General features: G+C 35.7%; 1 protein-coding gene across 4 annotated transcripts in view; it reads left to right on the top strand.

Moving 5' to 3' along the window:
- LOC141398036 (sodium-dependent neutral amino acid transporter B(0)AT3) overlaps positions 1-20,492 on the top strand; it is an 82,011-nt gene that overhangs the window by 42,735 nt on the left and 18,784 nt on the right. For all 4 annotated transcript variants that reach the window (XM_073975141.1, XM_073975137.1, XM_073975140.1 and 1 more), the window contains 5 exons: positions 5,827-6,196; positions 6,414-6,648; positions 16,465-16,817; positions 17,248-17,451; positions 17,516-17,673. In XM_073975141.1, the coding sequence (XP_073831242.1) occupies positions 5,827-6,196; positions 6,414-6,648; positions 16,465-16,817; positions 17,248-17,451; positions 17,516-17,673 (1,320 nt within the window). The remainder of the gene's footprint in view (positions 1-5,826; positions 6,197-6,413; positions 6,649-16,464; positions 16,818-17,247; positions 17,452-17,515; positions 17,674-20,492) is intronic.

Genomic DNA, 20,492 nt, shown 5'->3' with positions numbered 1-20,492 from the left:
AACGTGGATTTTATAAAGAATATTTTTTCAAGGACCAATAGACCATTAAACGTGGATTTTATAAAGAATATTTTTTCAAGGACCAATAGACCATTAAACGTGGATTTTATAAAGAATATTTTTTCAAGGACCAATACACCATTAAACGTGGATTTTATAAAGAATATTTTTTCAAGGACCAATAGACCATTAAACGTGGATTTTATAAAGAATATTTTTTCAAGGACCAATAGACCATTAAACGTGGATTTTATAGAGAATATTTTTTCAAGGACCAATAGACCATTAAACGTGGATTTTATAAAGAATATTTTTTCAAGGACCAATAGACCATTAAACGTGGATTTTATAAAGAATATTTTTTCAAGGACCAATAGACTATTAAACGTGGATTTTATAAAGAATATTTTTTCAAGGACCAATAGACCATTAAACGTGGATTTTATAAAGAATATTTTTTCAAGGACCAATAGACCATTAAACGTGGATTTTATAAAGAATATTTTTTCAAGGACCAATAGACCATTAAACGTGGATTTTATAAAGAATATCTTTTCAAGGGCCAATAGACCATTAAACGTGGATTTTATAAAGAATATTTTTTCAAGGACGTGGATTTTATAAAGAATATTTTTTCAAGGACCAATAGACCATTAAACGTGGATTTTATAAAGAATATTTTTTCAAGGACCCATAGACCATTAAACGTGGATTTTATAAAGAATATTTTTTCAAGAACCAATAGACCATCAAACGTGGATTTTATAAAGAATATTTTTTTAAGGACCAATAGACCATTAAACGTAGATTTTATAAAGAACTAGCAAAGTGCCCGCTACTTCGTATGCGTTAAATATACAAAACAAATAAATAATATATAATATAGAATGGTGAACATGGAAACATTTTGTGTACTAATACGTACCACTTTAGTCCGATTTTCGTCACGCCTACACATCAAGATAAATCCACATTTTTTGAGATATTTTAATTGAGGTTCTCAGCGCAAATATGGCCTAACCCAACAACCGCCATCCTCACTTGCAGCTCTATCTCTTCCCCCAAAAACCAATTATAGAACTATTTAGTACTTTCATGTAAATACATAAATACGAACCTCCTCCTATTATTTCAAAATTCCCTTTACACAATAACAAATTGTACCAAAACCTGTGCCATTTAGAACTTTTCGTATATTTATGGTTTATATTTCTTAAATCTCACGTTATAAGCAAATGATAACAGTAATCATAATTCCAAATCTCACGAATCCAGATCTATCCGTTCATCCAATACAAAATTGTACCATACATGGAACCATTTCGTACCTCTTCTTCTTCTTTATTTGCTAATTCGTTTTCCGAATGTTAGCGACCAATATAATACAAATATTTTTTTTCTTATTTTTTTTAAGTCGCTCAAATCCAAGTTGTACCAAATTTAGTACCGTTTAGTACTTTTCGTACATATAAGTACGAACTTCCAAAACTTCCTCAATCCTACACCCCAACAGTAATCTTAATTCCAAACTTCAAGATTCCAGCTCTAGCCGTTCGCTCAAATCCAAATTGTACCAAATTTAGTACTTTTCGTACTCATAAGTACGAATTTCCAAAACTACTTCCATATCTCAATCCCACACTCCAACAGTAATCTTAATTCCAAATTTCTTGATTCCAGCTCTATCCGTTCGCTCAAATCCAAATTGTACCAAATTTAGTACTATTTAGTACTTTTCCTACCCATAACTAAAAATTTCCAAAACTTTATCAATCCTACAATTCAACAGGTATTAATTCCAAACCGTACCCATAAATAAAAATTTTCAAAACTACCTCAGTGCTATGTTCAAACAATAAGCTTAATTCCGAATTTCAGGATTCCGATATATCCGATCACTCAAATCCAAATTTGGTACCATTTAGTACTATTCGTATCCAAAGTACGAATTTCTAAACCTATCTCTATCAACACTACAACATCAATTTTAATTCCGAATTTCACGATTCCAAATGTGTCCTTTCACTGATATCCAAATTGTATCAAATTTAGTACTTTTCCTACACATAACTACAAATTTCCAACAGTACTCCTTATTCCAAATCTCGAGATTCCAGCTCCCCAAATGCAAACTGTACCAAATTTGGTACCATTTAGTACTTTCGTAACCATGAGTACGAATTTCTACAACTACCTCAATCTTACACGCCATCAGTAATCTTAATTCCAAATTTCTGGGTTTCAGCTGCATCCGATAACCGTAATCCAAATTGTACCAAATTTGATACCATTTAGTACTTTTCGTATCCAAAGTACGAATTTCCAAACCTACCTCTTTCAACACTCGTACAGTAATCGTAATTCCGAAATTCAGGATTCCAAATGTATCCGATCACATAAATTAAAATTTGGTACCATTTAGTACTTTTCGTATCCATAACTAAAAATATCAAAAACTTCATCAATCCTACACGCCAACAGTAATCCTTATTCCGAAAATCGGGATTCCACCTATATGCGTTCACCCAAATCAAAATTGTACCAGATTTGGTACCATTTAGTACTTTCGTACACATAAGTACAAATTTTCAAAACTACCTCAGTGCTATGTTCAAACAATAAGCTTAATTCCGAATTTCAGGATTCCAGATACATCCGATAACTCAAATCCAAATTTGGTACCATTTAGTACTTTTCGTATCCAAAGTACGAATTTCCAAACCTACCTCTATAAACACACCAGCAGCAATTTTAATTCTGAATTTCACGATTCCAAATGTATCCTATCATTGAAATCTAAACTGTACCAAATTTAGTACTATTTAGTACTTTTCCTACCCATAACTAAAAATTTCCAAAACTTTATCAATCCTACACTCCAATAGTACTCCTTATTCCAAATCTCGGAATTTCAGCTATATCCGTTCACCCAAATCCAAATTGTACCAAATTTGGTACTATTTAGTACTATTCGTACCCACGAGTACGAATATCCACAACTACCTCAATCCTACACGCCAACAGTAATCTTAATTCCAAATTTCAGAATTACAGCTGCATCCGGTCACCGTAATCCAAATTGTACCAAATTTAGTACCATTTAGTACCTTTTGTTCCCATAGGTCCGAATTTCCAAACCTACCTCTATCCAACTCTCCAAAAGTAATCTTAATTTCGAATTTCAGGATTCCAAATGTATCCGATCACCCAAATCCAAATTGTACCAAATGTGGTACCATTTAGTACTTTTCGTTGCCATAAGTACGAATTTCCAAAAGTATCCCAATCCCACACTCCAATAGTAATCATAATTCCAAATTTCACCATTCCAGCTCTATCCGATCACTTAAATTCATATTGTACCAAATTTGGTACCATTTAGTACTTTTCGTACCCAAAAGTACGAATTTCCAAAATACCTCTATCCTACACTCCGACAGTAATCCTAATTCTAAATTTCAGGATTCAAGTTCCATCCGTTCCCCCAAATCCAAATTGTACCTTATTTGGTACTATTTAGTACCTTTCGTACCCATATGTACTAATTTCGAAAACTACCTTCATATCTCAAACCTACGCTCCAACAGTAATAGTAATTCTAAATTTCAGAATTCCAACTTTATCGGTTCGCCCAAATTCAAATTGTACCAAATTTAGTACCATTTAGTACTATTCGTACAAATGAGTACACATTTTCAAAACCACCTCCTTATATCAACTTATCTTCTTAACCTTGATTTTCATTCCAAATTTCAAGATTTTAGCTCTATCCGTTCACGTAATACCAAATAGTACTAAATTTAGTAACTTTTAGTACTTTTCGTACACTTATAGTTCGAATTTCCAAAAAACCTTTGGTACACCTTTCTAACTCTCCATCAGTGACCTTCATTCCAAATTTCAAAGTTCTAGCTCTACCGGTTCGCCAAATACAAACGGTACCATATTTAGTACCTTTTAGTACTTTTAGTACCCTTCCAGATCGAATTTCAAAAAACCCAGCCTTATCTGACCCCTTCGGACCAAGAGTGATCCACACCCAAAATTTCAGGATTCTAGCTTCAGCCGTTTCGTCTGGGCGTTGATGAATCAATCAGTCAATCAGTCAGTCAGTGAATCAGTCACTCTACTCTTTTATTAATATAGATTTTCTTCAAGGACCAATAGACCATCAAACGTGGATTTTATAAAGAATATTTTTTTAAGGACCAATAGACCATTAAACGTGGATTTTATAAAGAATTTTCTTCAAGGACCAATAGACCATCAAACGTGGATTTTATAAAGAATATTTTTTCAAGAACCAATAGACCATCAAACGTGGATTTTATAAAGAATATTTTTTCAAGGACCAATAGACCATCAAACGTAGATTTTATAAAGTATATTTTCTTCAAGGACCAATAGACCATCAAACGTGGATTTTATAAAGAATATTTTTTTAAGGACCAATAGACCATCAAACGTGGATTTTATAAAGAATATTTTTTTCAAGGACCAATAGACCATCAAACGTGGATTTTATAAAGTATATTTTTTCAAGGACCAATAGACCATCAAACGTGGATTTTATAAAGAATATTTTTTCAAGGACCAATAGACCATTAAACGTGGATTTTATAAAGAATATTTTTTCAAGGACCAATAGACCATTAAACGTAGATTTTATAAAGAATATTTTTTCAAGGACCAATAGACCATTAAACGTGGATTTTATAAAGAATATTTTTTCAAGGACCAATAGACCATTAAACGTGGATTTTATAAAGAATATTTTTTCAAGGACCAATAGACCATTAAACGTAGATTTTATAAAGAATATTTTTTCAAGGACCAATAGACTATCATACGTGGATTTTATAAAGAATATTTTTTCATGGACCAATAGACCATTAAATGTGGATTTTATGAAGAATATTTTTTCAAGGACCAATAGACCATGAAATGTGGATTTTATGAAGAATATTTTTTCAAGGACCAATAGACCATGAAATGTGGATTTTATAAAGAATATTTTTTCAAGGACCAATAGACTTAAATGTGGATTTTATAAAGAATATTTTTTCAAGGACCAATAGACCATTAAACGTGGATTTTTTTAAAGAATATTTTTTCAAGGACCAATAGACCATCAAACGTGGATTTTATAAAGAATATTTTTTCAAGGACCAATAGACCATTAAACGTGGATTTTATAAAGAATATTTTTTCAAGGACCAATAGACCATTAAACGTGGATTTTATAAAGAATATTTTTTCAAGGACCAATAGACCATTAAACGTGGATTTTATAAAGAATATTTTTTCAAGGACCAATAGACCATTAAACGTGGATTTTATAAAGAATATTTTTTCAAGGACCAATAGACCATTAAACGTGGATTTTATAAAGAATATTTTTTCAAGGACCAATAGACCATTAAACGTGGATTTTATAAAGAATACTTTTTCAAGGACCAATAGACCATCAAACGTGGATTTTTTTAAAGAATACTTTTTCAAGGACCAATAGGCCATCAAACGTGGATTTTTTTAAAGAATATGTTTTCAAGGACCAATTTACCAGTTGGTTGGGCTAAAAGATCAAGAGATCTACATATCGATGTTCCCATTCCAGTAGCAATTTGCGTAGCTGCATCTTGAATTCCTCAAGCAAAAAAAAAAAAAAAAAAAAAAAAAACATATTAAAAACAAATATTTTCGTTCAATGTGAACACAAACATTTTAATGTTTCATGCACATACACACTTACACAAACATATGCATGCGTAGACATTCCTCTAAACAACAAAAAACTAAATGCATCTTTCAACAATTTCTTTTTAGTTATGCTGTCGGCCTTGGTAATGTTTGGCGTTTTCCATATCTGGCACAAAAGAATGGGGGTGGTGCATTTCTGGTGCCCTACTTTATTATGCTGTGCATACAAGGCATACCCATCTTCTATTTGGAATTGGCCATTGGCCAACGACTACGTAAAGGAGCCATTGGTGTATGGAGTCAAGTATCACCCTATTTGGGGGGCATTGGCATCTCATCGGCTGTCGTCAGTTACATAGTGGCATTGTACTATAATACGATAATAGCCTGGTGCCTCATTTACTTGTTGCATAGTTTCGAATCACCACTGCCTTGGGCGGAATGTCCAACACGTCTTTATGCCAATTATACTTATGATCATGAGCCAGAATGTGTGGTAAGAAGTGAAATGAAGTCAAAGAAGAAAAAAAGAAAAGTGTTATTGTGTCTTGTGCTAACCCCCTCCTACCTCCCATCATAGAATGGATTAGCTTTTAATATTCCCTTGAGTATATTTTTACAATCTGTGTTCTTACAAATTTACTACATATGTATGACTATGCTTTCTTGTTCTTTTTCATTTTTTCTTTGGTGTTGTATGGCGACTATTTCAGGCATCATCACCAACCCAATATTATTGGTATCGCACCACATTACAGTGCTCGGAAAGCGTTAATCAACCGGAAAATTTCAATTATCATATTGCCATTGCGTTAATGGTATCATGGTTCCTGGTCTACATCTGCATGGTTCAGGGCCTAACATCATCGGGTAAAATTGTCTACATCACAGCCATATTCCCATATGTGGTATTGATAATATTTTTCTTTCGTGGCATTACATTAAAGGGTGAGTAAATAATCGACTTATAGTTTTCAAAATTTAAATTGTGAATGATATATGGGTCGATTTACTCTGACCAAATAACAAATTAAAAGAGTTTTAGAGCGAGTGATGAGTATTTTATGGATATTAGATATTACGAAGAAGACAATGGCTTTTAAATGAAGCAGTTTTGAGTGAGTGAGGCTTTTTTATATTCACGCGTAAAAAGTTATAACTAGTAACAGAAAATTGTGATAATAGATAACGGGCAATACAAAAATATGGACTTACGTACATATATTCATGCATACGTACATATGTATGTTAACTTTCTGACAGGAGGTGATCTAAGGGATTTACAGAAGCATGAGGCTCAATCATGTGACAATTTTGGTAGAAGTATGTATGTAGCTAAAATCTTGAAGAAACTAAAATCGTGTGTGTGTCCTGTAATGAGAAGAAAAATCAGGCATTTATTTTTACAAAAAATATTTTTTCGTAGATTGTTTTATAGATTTACATCGGACGTCGATTTTTAAGAAGTATTTTTTTCATGGACATACTTTAAATGTGGATTTAAAAAAAAAATGTTTTTACGGACCTCCATTACACGTAGATTTTTAACAAATATTTGTTCATGAACCTGCATCAAACGTGGATTTTTTGAAAATTGTATTTTAGAAATTAAAAAATGTGTTTTATCAACCAATAGTTTATTAAATGAGAATTGATCTTCAGACCATCAAATGCGGATTTTATATATATTTTTTTCAGAAATGAATAGTCTTCATTCGTGGATTTAAAAACAAAAATATATGAAACTACATACAACTATCGTGGATTAAAAAAAATATACCAATTTACTTTTACCATTTTACATTTAACATGTTTTATAAAACATGCATCATTTAAGTTGTCAATTCCATACAATATCTGTCAAATGAATGACGTAAACTCCCAAAGCACCTGTTTTAAGTGTAAAATGCGTTTTAGAATATTGTCCAAATTTGGAAGTTTTGAGTATCCCAACTCCAGTTTTTTGTAAACATCATAAATTCGAAAGAAATATGGTGGTGATGAGACTTTTTTACGACCTCATATCCCTATATCATATTTGAATGAGCCTTTGCCCAAGATTAGATAAAATCTTAATTATTAGGTGATTCGATAAAAAAACTTAACGCAGCTGTTAAAGTTTTTATATATGAACTATTTTGAACATTTTTTGGCGTCACTTTAGGCACATATACATATAACTCAAAACAAGGTTTAAATCCACACGTTATTAATTGGCAAAAGGTCATTCATTCGTGCAACAGGAAATTATTTTTTGAGCATTTCTTTTTTCCACCATAATATGGAGGGTATAATTAAAATTGTCATTCCGTTTGTAACACATCGAAATATTCATCGGAGACCCTATAAAGTATATATTCTTGATGAGGGTAAAATTCTAAGTCGATAAAACCATGTCCGTCTGACTGTCCGTCCGTCCGTCGGTTGAAATCCAGATACAGCTCACAATTTTTATACCCTCAGGGTATATACACTTTCATACGGGCAAAATGTGCCTCATCAAAATAATCGTTTTAGACCCCAAGTATGTTTGGAAGAAATCCGTTTCAAACAATTTGGAGTCGATTTAGCAATGTCCGTCCGTCTGTCTGTCTGGCTGGTGCGCACGATAACTCTCGGACAGATGAACCGATTTGGTCCAACATTTGGCTTTCGTGATATTTTGTCCAAACTTAGTTTAAGTTCGAAGATGGGTTATATCGGTCCACTCCTTCCGGTACCTCCCCACAAAAGTTCGAAAATGAAGGGTGTAACCGATTTAGTCCATACTTTGCACATCGTGAAATTTCTACCAGACTTAGATGACGTTTCAATATTGGCTTAATCGGTTCACTCCTTCGGGTAGCTCACACACAACACTTCGGAAAAGTTCAGTTTAGGACCTGCTCTCGAATCTCTTTAATTTTGGTTGTAACAACTTGTATTCACTGCTCCCCATACGATGGTACAAGTTTCATCAGGGGCAAGCCCATACTTCCTGAGAAGATTGCGTGGCAGTGGCAAAAAAAAAACGGGTGCCACCGTGGTGCAATGGTATGCACGCCCGCCTTGCACGCAGAAGGTCGGGGGTTAGATTCCCCGGTCAGGCAACATCAACAACATTTTTCAACTGTGGTAGAAAACCCCTCAGTAATGTTGGCGACATTTCCTGAGTATTTCAGCTTTGAAAAACTTCTCCACAAGTGGTGTCTTTAGACACGCCGTTCGGACTTGGCGATAAATAGTAGGTCCCATATCATTGAGGTAAATATGAATCGGGGTGCACTCATTGATATGAGAGAAGTCTCCCTTGTCCCGTATGGGATGTTTTTGAACAATGTTTGTATTTTTATTTTGTCCAAACATAATTTAAGTTCGACGATCAGACATATCGGTCGACTCCTCAAGGTACCTCCCCCACAAAAGTTCAAAAATGTTCGGAAAATTGTTCGCACTATAACTCTTGAAGGGAGTGACCGATTTGATACGTACTTCACACATCCTAATATATCAACCAGATATAGATCAGTTTCGAATAATTTCTATATTTGTCCACTCCTTCGGGTACCTATCACACAAAATTATGGATAAGTCCACTTTAAGACCTGCTCTCTAATCATTTTGATCTTGGTTAAAGCAATTTGCATTCGCTGCCTCAATTACGACGGTAAACGTTTTTTCAGGGGCAAGTCCACTCTTCATGAGAAAACAGCCCGAAAGGTGTAAAAACCCCCTATGGCACCGTATGAAGTGGCACGATAACTCTCAACCTGATCAAGCGAGTTGGTCCAAAATTTGGTCATCATTATAATTTGTCATAGTTTCGAAGATATGCAATACTGGTCCACAACTTCCGGTACTTCCACCGAATATTTATAAAATGTCACCTTAATGGGACGCATGAAATCTCTTGAACAAATTTGGGCCAAACTTTGGATCTCCTAATATTTTGTCCCAGTTTACTTTAACTGAAGTTATACGATGACCCACTGAAATGACTAGTGTGTGCGATATCAATCGAAAAGATATAACTCCCAATATAAGATCCACTTCCATAATGGACTATGTCGGTCCATTCCTTTAAGTACCTCCTCTGCAACACTTTTGAACTTTAATCCTAATCCATAGTTTCGTCGGCAAGTTTAAATGTCCAAAAAAGGCCTCAAAATACTGAAAAAAACTCTAAATACATTCGATCTGATTGTAGATGAAAGTTTCAATTCACATGGGCTGAGGGTATATGGGAAATGTTGCCAATTATTTCATATTCCATTTCCAAAAAAATGATTTTTTTTCTTTTCGCGCTACATTAACGATTTTTGGTACATAGATTAAGAAAAAAATTCCGCAGTACAAATCCGTTCGCGAGCAAATTTTTGGTTGTTGCGGACAAATGTTATCGCGGTTTTATTTCTGCTTTTAAGAAAAAAATATTTTAAAAACGCTAATTATTTTATTGACCACAATTGTCACTAAAAAGTTATCACGAAGTGACGTCATTAAGTAGATTGCATAATATTTGTAAAATATTACTCAGTATTCGCGGAATTTACAAAAATTTACAAAATGTTAAACGTAATCCGAATTCATTAAAAATTTTGGTCCATTTACCCGTCAAAAATTACAAAAAAATAACAGTTTTAAATAAAGACTCCACGGGGAATAAAACGAGACCAAACTTATAATCAGCGGGATAGTAGTTAGGATAATATAGCCAAAATAAACACGTATTTGTGTTACAAACAACAAATTTTGGTTTGGAATAATAGTGTTCACATTCTAGAGTTGAAAATATTGGAAAAATTCTGTAGGAGTACTTCTTTTATTTTTCTTGAAACTCCCAAGAAAATGGGCGGATTTTGCTTTATCTACATTCACATAAAAGGTTTCCCATTGAGGAAAGTTATCGGGTTGATGAAATAAATCGTTAGACATTTTAAACGGAAATAGAGTTCAAATAAACCGCTTATATGCATTATTAAAATATGTGCAAATCGCGTAGTTATCAAAATCGTTTTGTTCGTTGCAGTAGAAACGGCCGGCCGCGGCCCCCAGAATACGCGATAAAATGCGCGATATTTTCGAAAACAATTTTAGGTGATTTTCCTACCTTGGAATTTCTCGTATCTCGCGTTTTAGTAGATGGAATTTCACGAGTAAAGATTTATTAGATCCACAACGTAAAAATCTTATATTTGCAATCAAGTACGAGTAAATTGAATGACAATTGTAAAAATTAGGCCCGAAAAATATGATTTTTAGAAAAATGTTCGCACAAAATTTTCGTATTTGGATGCATATTTCTGTGAAGCTGTGTAGGCTACATTCAAAACACATATCAAATAACTCAGAATCGCGAGAACTACAATCCTATATACGATTTTTTGAAAAACCTGTTTGCGGAACGAAATTAGTAGAAAATTTCTAAAAACACTTAAAATCTGGCTTCAAAATGTCAGCAAAACTTTCCCCAGAAATTTTACGCCTTTATATTGCCCCCATGGAACGGTACTTCCCGATTTTCGGTATTTTGCAGGTTGTGGCCTCACTATTCCTCAGAAATGAAATTTGAAATTTGGTATTTAAAACATCACCCCAGAAACTTTTCGGTAGAGGTCCACGCCTTAGTATATCCCCCATACAACAGTACCTCCGTATTTCCGGTATTTTTAAGGTTGTGGCCTCAATATTCGAGCGAAATGGCTGAAATTTGGTCTTCATTTGAGGTATTAAACGTACCAAATAAAATTTGTCGGTATAGGTCAACGACCTAGTATAGCCCCCATAGAACGGTTCCTCCATATTTCCCGTATTTTGATGGTTGTGGCCTCAATATTCCACCGAAATGGCTGAAAGTTGGAATTTGGTCTTAATTTGGTGTATTAAATGTTCCATATGAAATTTGTCGGTATACGTCCACGCCTTAGTATAGCCCCCATAGAACGGTACCTCCCGATTTTCGATTTATTTAAAAGGTTTTAGCCTCACATCACACCGAAAAGACTGAAATTTGGTACATAGCCTTCGTTGGGGTATATAACTTTCTCCCAGAAAAATGTCGCCTTCATATTACCTCCCGATCATCGGTATTTTGAAGGTTTTGGCCACAGCAACTCACCGAAAATGCTGAAATTTGGTATTTAGTCTTTTAGGTCCACGTTTCGATATAGCCCCCATGGAGCGGCTTTTTTAATAACCAAATGGAATGAACCTTATTTTTGGCATTGTTAGGAAAAAGTTTATTCATTCTCGCTACAGGAAATCATGAACCTGAACAAGTTTGAACTCAGATGACTTTTTATTTCCCTTGAGAGCAGATTAAACGAACCTTTCGTTGACCTGCGTACATCGATGTAATGTTTTCTGTTGGCAAGTCCATGCTTCCAGCCATAATGGTCCAAAGCTTCTAGAAAAGCATATGGTAACCAACGAAAATGGCTGATGGGCATAATAACTATGGAAAGAGTGACTGTTAGTGGTCCAATCTTGACATATCGTGAAAGTCCTCTCAAATTTAAATCAAGTTCTGTCCACAGATTGGGAGAACTGCAAGGTATCTGTCAATAAGCTATACAGTGACATAAATAAGGCTGAAAGAAAATCTTGGATCTGCTTTAGTGAATCGATAAAGGGAGTAAAGGACGTAGCAAGATTCTAGAGGGTAATTTCGAAGTACACCAACTCCATTGGCAGTATCATTATCACCAAACTATTGGATCTCCTAGCCAATCTCCGACTTCCCCCAACTGCACGGATGCAGGAGAGCGTTCCAAACGTACACCAGTCAGTGTAATCGAAGAAATCATAGGTCGTCCAAAAATATTATGGACAATAAGCATCTTCGAACCTTTTAAATCACCCGATCCAAATAGTATTATTCCTGCAATGGTACATAATGCATTGATACCACATCTGGAATACATTTTCAGAACTTGTCTTTCGTTCATTCCGGCTTTATGGAGGGAGGTCACTGTGACATACATCTCCATAGCGGTGAAGTCAAGTCTCACACTTCCCAACGACTTTAGATCACAATATACTGTCTTTGCAAATAAAAGCTTCTCTTGATGGAGTCACCCTGGAGCTACCTTTAGAAACCAAATACCTCGGCATTATTTTGGACCACGAAATTAACGTAGAAAAGGAATGTTTACTGACTGGTTATTTTTTACCCGAGCTCCAAGTACCGCCTCTCCTGCTTAATGAAGCACTCATGTTTCTGAGCTGAATAATACGAGGGCTGTACGAAAACTATCTGGCCTAGGCAACACCTTGGGTTGCCAGGCGCAATTTGAAAATTTGTATAGACAGTTTGACAGTTTTTAGCCTATACGTACTCAGAATGGTTTGTTATACGACTTTCTGTTGTGTTGTTTACAGTGAATTGAAAAAATCACTTTGCAAAAAAATGGAATTTACTTGTGAACATTTTCGTCTGATCGTTTTTTACAACTTTCATCGTAGATAATAACGACAATAGTGCATCGATCAAATTAAATCTTTGTATGTAGATAAATGGACATCCTATAGCACTATAAACCAGTAAGGAAAGGATCAAAGTCGGGCGGGGCCGACTATATGATACCCTATACCACTGTGAATATGTAAAATATAAATCGGAGCTATATCCAGATCTTAACCGATTTTGATATAATTTGGCACATTTATTTCCAGACCGAATTCAGTCACACATTCCAAATATCATTTAAATCGGACTTATATAGCGTGTTTGGAGCAGCAAATACGCGAAATCAGCCGAAAATATATATGGGTGCTGCTATTCTAGACTGAATTCAGTCACACATTCCAAATTTCATCGAAATCGGAAATATATAGCGTGTTTGGTACAGAAAATACGTGAAATCGGCCGAAAATATATATGGGAGCTATATCCAAATCTGAACCGATTTCTATATAATTTGGCAGACTTATTTCTAGACCGAATTCAGTCAAACATTCCAAATTTCATCAAAATCGGACGTATATAGCGTGTTTGGTGCAGCAAATTCGTGAAATCGGGCGAACATATATATGGGAGCTATATCCAAATTTGAACCGATTTCGAAATAATTTAAAATTGAATTTTTTGAAAATTTATTGCTATATAACTAAATACCTCCAGACCCCAAAGTAATTTTTATAATTTAAATCACACCCTCTGCTATTAATTAAAAATAAATCTTGTCCAGTTTCATTACGAATTTATTTAATTTACAATTTTTTTAAAATCTGTTGCAACAAAAACTCTTGTATTTGATAGTGAATAACTGAGTGAATATTTACAACAACAAAAATGAAAAAACAAAATCTTTGTCTGCAAAGTGTCTGTAATCGATACAATGGAAAACTTTTCTCAATTTTATAGTTCGATTTTTTGATTTTAGCGCCGCTAGATCAGTGGTTTTGACCAGTGTGCAGCGCCTTTTTGACCGAACAAAACGTGGAATTGATGGGTCATCCGCCGTACAACCCTAACTTGGAACCCAATGATTTCATTTGATTCCCGCCCATCAAGAAAAAAAGGCGTGGTCAACAATTTTTGTCGCCAGGCAATGCTGCGAAACCGTTCAAAAACCATATTTTGGAGTTGTCTCAATCGGAGTGGAAAAAGTGAATGAACAATTGGTTTGAGCGCACGAAAGAGTGTATAAATCACGCTGGTGACTACTTAAGAAAACAATAAAACTTGTTTGATCGTAAATATTCGAGTTTTCATTATTAGGCCAGAAACTTTTCTAGTAGTTATTTAAGTAGATATTTCTACACTTGAAATCCATTTGAAATTCCCACCGATGTACTTGGTTTCTCAGAAATGATTAATCATTTGGAAAAAGCAACTACGTGAAGCATCATGTTGTCCTCTTAATGGAGGGATTTAAATGGAGGGTTCAGACCAGCACTTAAAGCCGTTTTCGTTTTATTTGCAGCTTGGACATTTATTATATTGCTATATCTTTATAAATAAAAATCAAATGTCGTTCGTTGGTAATGGCATCAGTTAAGAACGGCTGGACCGATTCGGATAATTCTTTTTGTGAAATGTTCGCCATAACCTGACTTAGGTTTTTATGTAAAGAAAATTTGACCATGCCCACTTTTACAAAAAACTACTGAACTGATTTTCCTGAAATTGTCAGGGAATGTACAGCGATGGCACCTGTGAAAATAGGCTACATATTAAAATTTACGGATTATTCTACAATTTAGGTACTTCTTTGGGGCCTAAAGACCGACCACGCCTGTTTTCTAAATTTGTTATATCTCCAATACTACTGAACCGATTTCAATAAAATTTGCGGCAAAAGCTCAATGTCTGCCATTGTTATGCATATTTACTGAACCGATTTTCCTGAAATTGTCAGCGAATGTACAGGGATCCCCCACGAAAACAGGCTACATATTTTATTGAATTCCAGAGGGGCGGGGTACCTCCCCTATGCGATATTTAAAAAAACTCTATATTTGCAAAATTACGCATGTATCTGTTTAAAAATTTACGGATTAAACTATAATTTAGGCACTTCTTTGGGGCGTAAACACCCGACCACGCCTGTTTTGAAATATTTTATATCTCCAATACTACGGAACCGATTTCTATCAAATTTGCAGCAAAAGCTCAATGTATGCCAATGTTATGTATATTTTATGAATTTCGTAGGAGGTGGGGTACCTTCCCACGCCTTTTTTTTTAAACGCTATATGTATAAGTCAAACTTATGAGTACATCAGCATAAATTTTGGGAGACAATGGGGTTGTGTGTACCCTAGGTACATATTTGGAGACAAAATATCGACTACGGCCACTTTTTTAAATATATCTTGAAAACTGATGAACACGCCCACTGTTTTCAATACATTATTTTTCTAAAACTACTGAACCTAATTTCATGCAATTTTCAGAAAATGTTCAGGAATGTCCCGTGGGCCAAAATACTATATATTTGCAGACGAATTTCGGGGGCCTATTGTTTTATAATCAGTAAATTTGCCAAACTTATGAGTGCATCGGCTTGCAAATTAATTTTCGAGACAACGTTGAACGATAATAAGTCCTAAACAGCATCAATCATCCAACAAAGTCCGTGAGAGAAAAGAAAGGCTACAGACGAAATCTGTTGATAAATTTAAAATCCTCCTCCGTTTGACAATGGACCGAAGAAGTGAGGTAGAAAATACCTTTTTTTGAATTGTCAAGCATAAAGTCCATAAAAAGTTGTCATTAAAACTCATTACGACGGGCCAGCAACGCGGACCGGGGTCTGCTAGTGATAAAAATAAAATACAATTTATAAAACCACAAAAAATCAATTAAAATCTATATTTCCGCCAAATTTATACCCTAATGTTGACATTTAAAACGTGGATCCGTGCACTTTCCCCTATAATCAAATCCGGGAAGGCGTATATTTTTCTCTGTATCAGGATAATATAATTTTAGTTTGCAAGCATCTCCTTCGCCAACATCCTTTTTCGAAATTCCTTTAAAAATTCGCCCATTCAAACGTTGCTTCTGAGCATACCTTTGAAACTCCTCCTCATTGTATTTCTCTTGAACTTCTTTATAAATGCGATTCATTTCGGAATACAAACGATTTTGTTCGGCGGGAAACCAATGATATAGACGCTTCCATTTACGTCTTGCTCGGCCAATTGTACCAATGACGGTACGTTGATGGGTCAATTCGTGATTAAATATTAAATCGTACATTGGCTTTGTTTAAAATAAAAATTAAGAATGAAGTGCAATAAAAAATATTTTTAAATTTATTGATTTTATTTTTCCAGGTGCCTCTGATGGTGTGGCCCACTTGTTTACACCTCGCTGGGAAACTCTGCTGGATCCTGTTGTGTGGCTGGAGGCTGGTACCCAAATTTTCTTCTCCTTGGGTTTGGCATTTGGTGGTCTAATCGCTTTTAGCTCCTACAACCCGGCCAATAATAATTGTTATCGTGATGCCATATTGGTTTCATTAACCAATTGTGGCACATCAATGTTTGCGGGAGTTGTCGTGTTTTCGGTTATTGGTTTCAAAGCCACGGCAACATTTGATCGTTGCAATGAAGAGCGTGCAGAGTTAATAGCATTGAATAAAAATTTAACGTTGCCGGTTTGTGATTTGGAAAGGGAGTTGGCAAATGTAAGTAGGTAGCAAATAAGCTATATATGAAACATTTTTGTTGTTTTATAAGTCGAAATCTACATTAGACAATTTTCCTTGCGCCAATTGTCAGATTGTTGGTGAGAGAGGGTGTTGAGAGGCAACGTGTTATCATATCACTCTCTCCATCAAACTGACAATTGGCGCAAGGAAAACTGACAAAGGTAGATGTGGACTAACACTAAAATTAGGGGATTACCTAAATAATTGCGTGTTCCGTGTGCATTATTCAAAACAAAAAGAAAATAATGTATTTATATTTGAAATACATGTATTTTGTTTCGAATAACGCACACTCAACACGCAATTATTTAGGTAAGCCCCTTAAATAAAATATTAATTATTTTGGAGAGATCAAAATCGTACTTTCTGTAAAATTGTTCAATAAATATTTATTTTTTACTTTCAGAGTGCTTCTGGCACCGGTTTGGCATTTATCATATTTACCGAAGCCATCAATCAATTTCCCGGTTCTCAGCTGTGGGCTGTGCTGTTTTTCCTAATGTTATTTACATTGGGTATTGATTCACAATTCGGAACACTGGAAGGCGTGGTCACATCATTGGTTGATATGAAATTACTACCAAACTTGCCCAAAGAATATATTGTGGGGGTAAGTGCAGGTCAATAGAAGCAATTTTTTTTTTGAAAATGTATGTCTTTGTACAATTTTGTAGGGCCTATGCTTCTCCTGTTGCCTAATATCAATGTCTTTTGCAAATGGTGCCGGCAGTTATATATTTCAATTAATGGACAGCTTTGCCGGAAATTTCCCATTGCTGGTTATTGCATTATTTGAATGTTTATCGATCAGTTATATCTATGGAATTAGAAGGTAAGTAGACACTATAGTCAATAGAATAAACCTTTGTAGCTGTAAATCTAATATTGGTGTAATGAAATGGAAAAAATAAGTAAAAAGCAAGTAGGAAAGTATCAGTCAGCTGCGCCGACAGAGATATACCTTCAGCTTTGTACCTAAATAAAAGAAACTGTTTTTTGAGTTTTTGGGCCAATTTATCTGGATAGATTTGCCACCGAAAACATTTTTACCATTTTAGCTACGGCCGCATACAAAACATGTTGTCAAAAATTTATAAACGATCCCAGGCGAGTCCTTAAACTGCATTCTTTCTAAATTTTGTGTGGGAGGTACTCGAAAGAGTGGTCCAACGTAGTCAATATTCGGACATAATTCGAAGCTGTAAGAATTAATACAATGTATAACGTTTGGACCAAATCGGTTTCTTCCTTCGAGGATTATCTTACGTATTATCCAATTTAGTTGGTACCAGCTGTTTTTTTTTTTTTTTTGGAGATTTTGGACCATTATCTCAGGTAGTAAGGACTTGTCCACTAAAAAAATGACACCGTCGTAACAGGACCACAAGAAGAACAGTTTGGAAAATATTTCAAAACGATCCGAGATAAGTTGTTAATCTGCACTTTTTCCAAATTTTGTATGGGAGCTATCCAAAGAACTGGAATAATATGATGTGCGAAGTTTGGACAAATCAGAAATTCCCTGGGAGAGTTATCTTACGCATTTGCCATTTTAGTTTGTGCGGTCAAGGTTTTTTGGAGCTTATAGGCCATTATCTCAAGAAGTATTAACTTGTCCCCGACAAAATTGTACCGTTGTAAAGGGGGCCACAATGACAATCTGCTGAAAAAAATTCAAAACGATCCGAGATGAGATCTTAGACTTCACTTTGCCCGAATTTTGTGTGTTTAAGGTCCCTGAATGAGTGGACTGATATAGACCATATTCGAACCCGATCTATTCCTGGAAGTAATATTACCATAAGCAATGTTATGACCGGGTGACGTAGGGAATGGAAGATACCAAGGATGTATCATGTGGACACTGACGTCCCGGTGGTGTCACCTGGGGAACTGCTTTTAAGACCCGTTAAAGGTAGTGAGCTAACATGTGCCGCGCGTTCACCCATAAGAACGTTAAAAACTTGGGTATGGGCGTTGACTTAGTAACCCTTCTCTAGAAAAAAACAGCCTACTATAAAAAAACGAAAGTAAAGAAAAACAAATCCCTCAAAAGTTAACGACCCCCGCAAACGTTTTAAGGACCATGATCTGCGGATCTGCATCTGGAATGTTCGCACTCTTTATAAAGAAGGTGCAGTTTACGCATTGGCAGATGTACTTGAAAAGTACAAGGCCGACACTACTGCCATACAGAAAATACGATGGAACGGGAAAGGCGTCACAACAACACCTAAAGGTGACACATTGTATTATAGCTGCCATGACACAAAGCATGATTTTGGTTGCGGATTCGTAGTTAGTCGGAGACTAAAACATCTGGTATCCAGCTTCACCCCAGTGAATGAAAGGCTCGCTGCAATTCGAATAAAAGCTAAATTCTTCAACATCAGCTTTATTTGCTCCCACTGAAGAAAAGAACTAATAGACCAAAGATATATTTTACGAGCGCTTAGTAGAAACATATGACCGTTGCCCTGCCCATGGCATTAAAATTATACTAGGCGATTTTAATGCCAAAATTTAAATTGGCCCAACAGTCGGGAAATTCAGTCTCCACAGTGAAACATCTGACAATGGTATGAGGCTGATAGACTTTGCAGCTGCAAGAAACATGGTAGCTAGCAGTACCAGATTTAAGCATCGCGATATTCATAAGGGCACCTGGCTGTCGCCAGATCAAAGAACAAGAAATCAAATTGATCACTTTGTGATAGATGGAAGACATGCATCAAGCGTGTTGGATGTACGATCGTTCCGAGGTTTAAACATAGACTCAGACTACTACCTTGTTGCAGAAATGGTACGTACCAGATTAAACGTAGCAAACAAAGTGCGAACAGACACAACACGGAAGTTGGACATCGGTAAGCTGCAATCACAACAGATAGCCACAGCATATTCCACTCAACTGGCCCAACTGCTTAATCAAAGCAATCCTCGTCCCGATAACATATCAGGACAATGGCAAAACATTGCCCACTCCATGCAAACAGCCGCAAAATCAGTACTTGGATACCAGAGACCTCCACCAAGGAATCCATGGTATGCCCAGAAGTGTCGTGCTGCTACCGAAGAGAAAAATGGGGCACATAGGACTACTTGACAATCAGTAGCAACGTGTAGCGCACGAGAGAGGTATCGGGAGAAAAGGAGAGAGGAGAAACGTCTTTTCCGCAGGAAAAAGAGAGAGATGGAAAAGCGGGAGTGTGAACAAATCGAGATGTACAGGAGACAGAATGAAGTCCGAAAATTCTACCAAATAGTGAAACATAAAACTGATGGCTTTGGAACTGGCACATCCTCCTGTAGAGACCAGCAAGGTAATCTGGTAACTGAAATAGATAGTGTGCTATGGATATGGAAAGAGCATTTTTCCAAACTGTTGGTATCCAATAATAGTGAAGTCGACGAAGATACCACAGATCCCATCCCAGAAGATGGTATTGAATGTATACCACCCGGCCAAGATGAGGTAAAGACAGCAATAAACCTGCTGAATAATAATAAGGCAGCAGGAGCTGATGGCCTACCAGCCGAGCTGTTTAAAACCGGAGGCGACACGCTGATAAGGTCAGCTAGTTAGCTCCATCTGGCAGGAAGAAAGCGTACCCGACGATTGGAACCTGGGCATCCTGTATCCCGTCCATA

This window comes from Musca autumnalis, unplaced genomic scaffold, assembly GCF_047663935.1.
Source record: "Musca autumnalis isolate F117 unplaced genomic scaffold, ASM4766393v1 scaffold_3, whole genome shotgun sequence".
Taxonomy (NCBI): domain Eukaryota; kingdom Metazoa; phylum Arthropoda; class Insecta; order Diptera; family Muscidae; genus Musca; species Musca autumnalis.
This window is presented reverse-complemented; position numbering and strand designations above follow the sequence as displayed.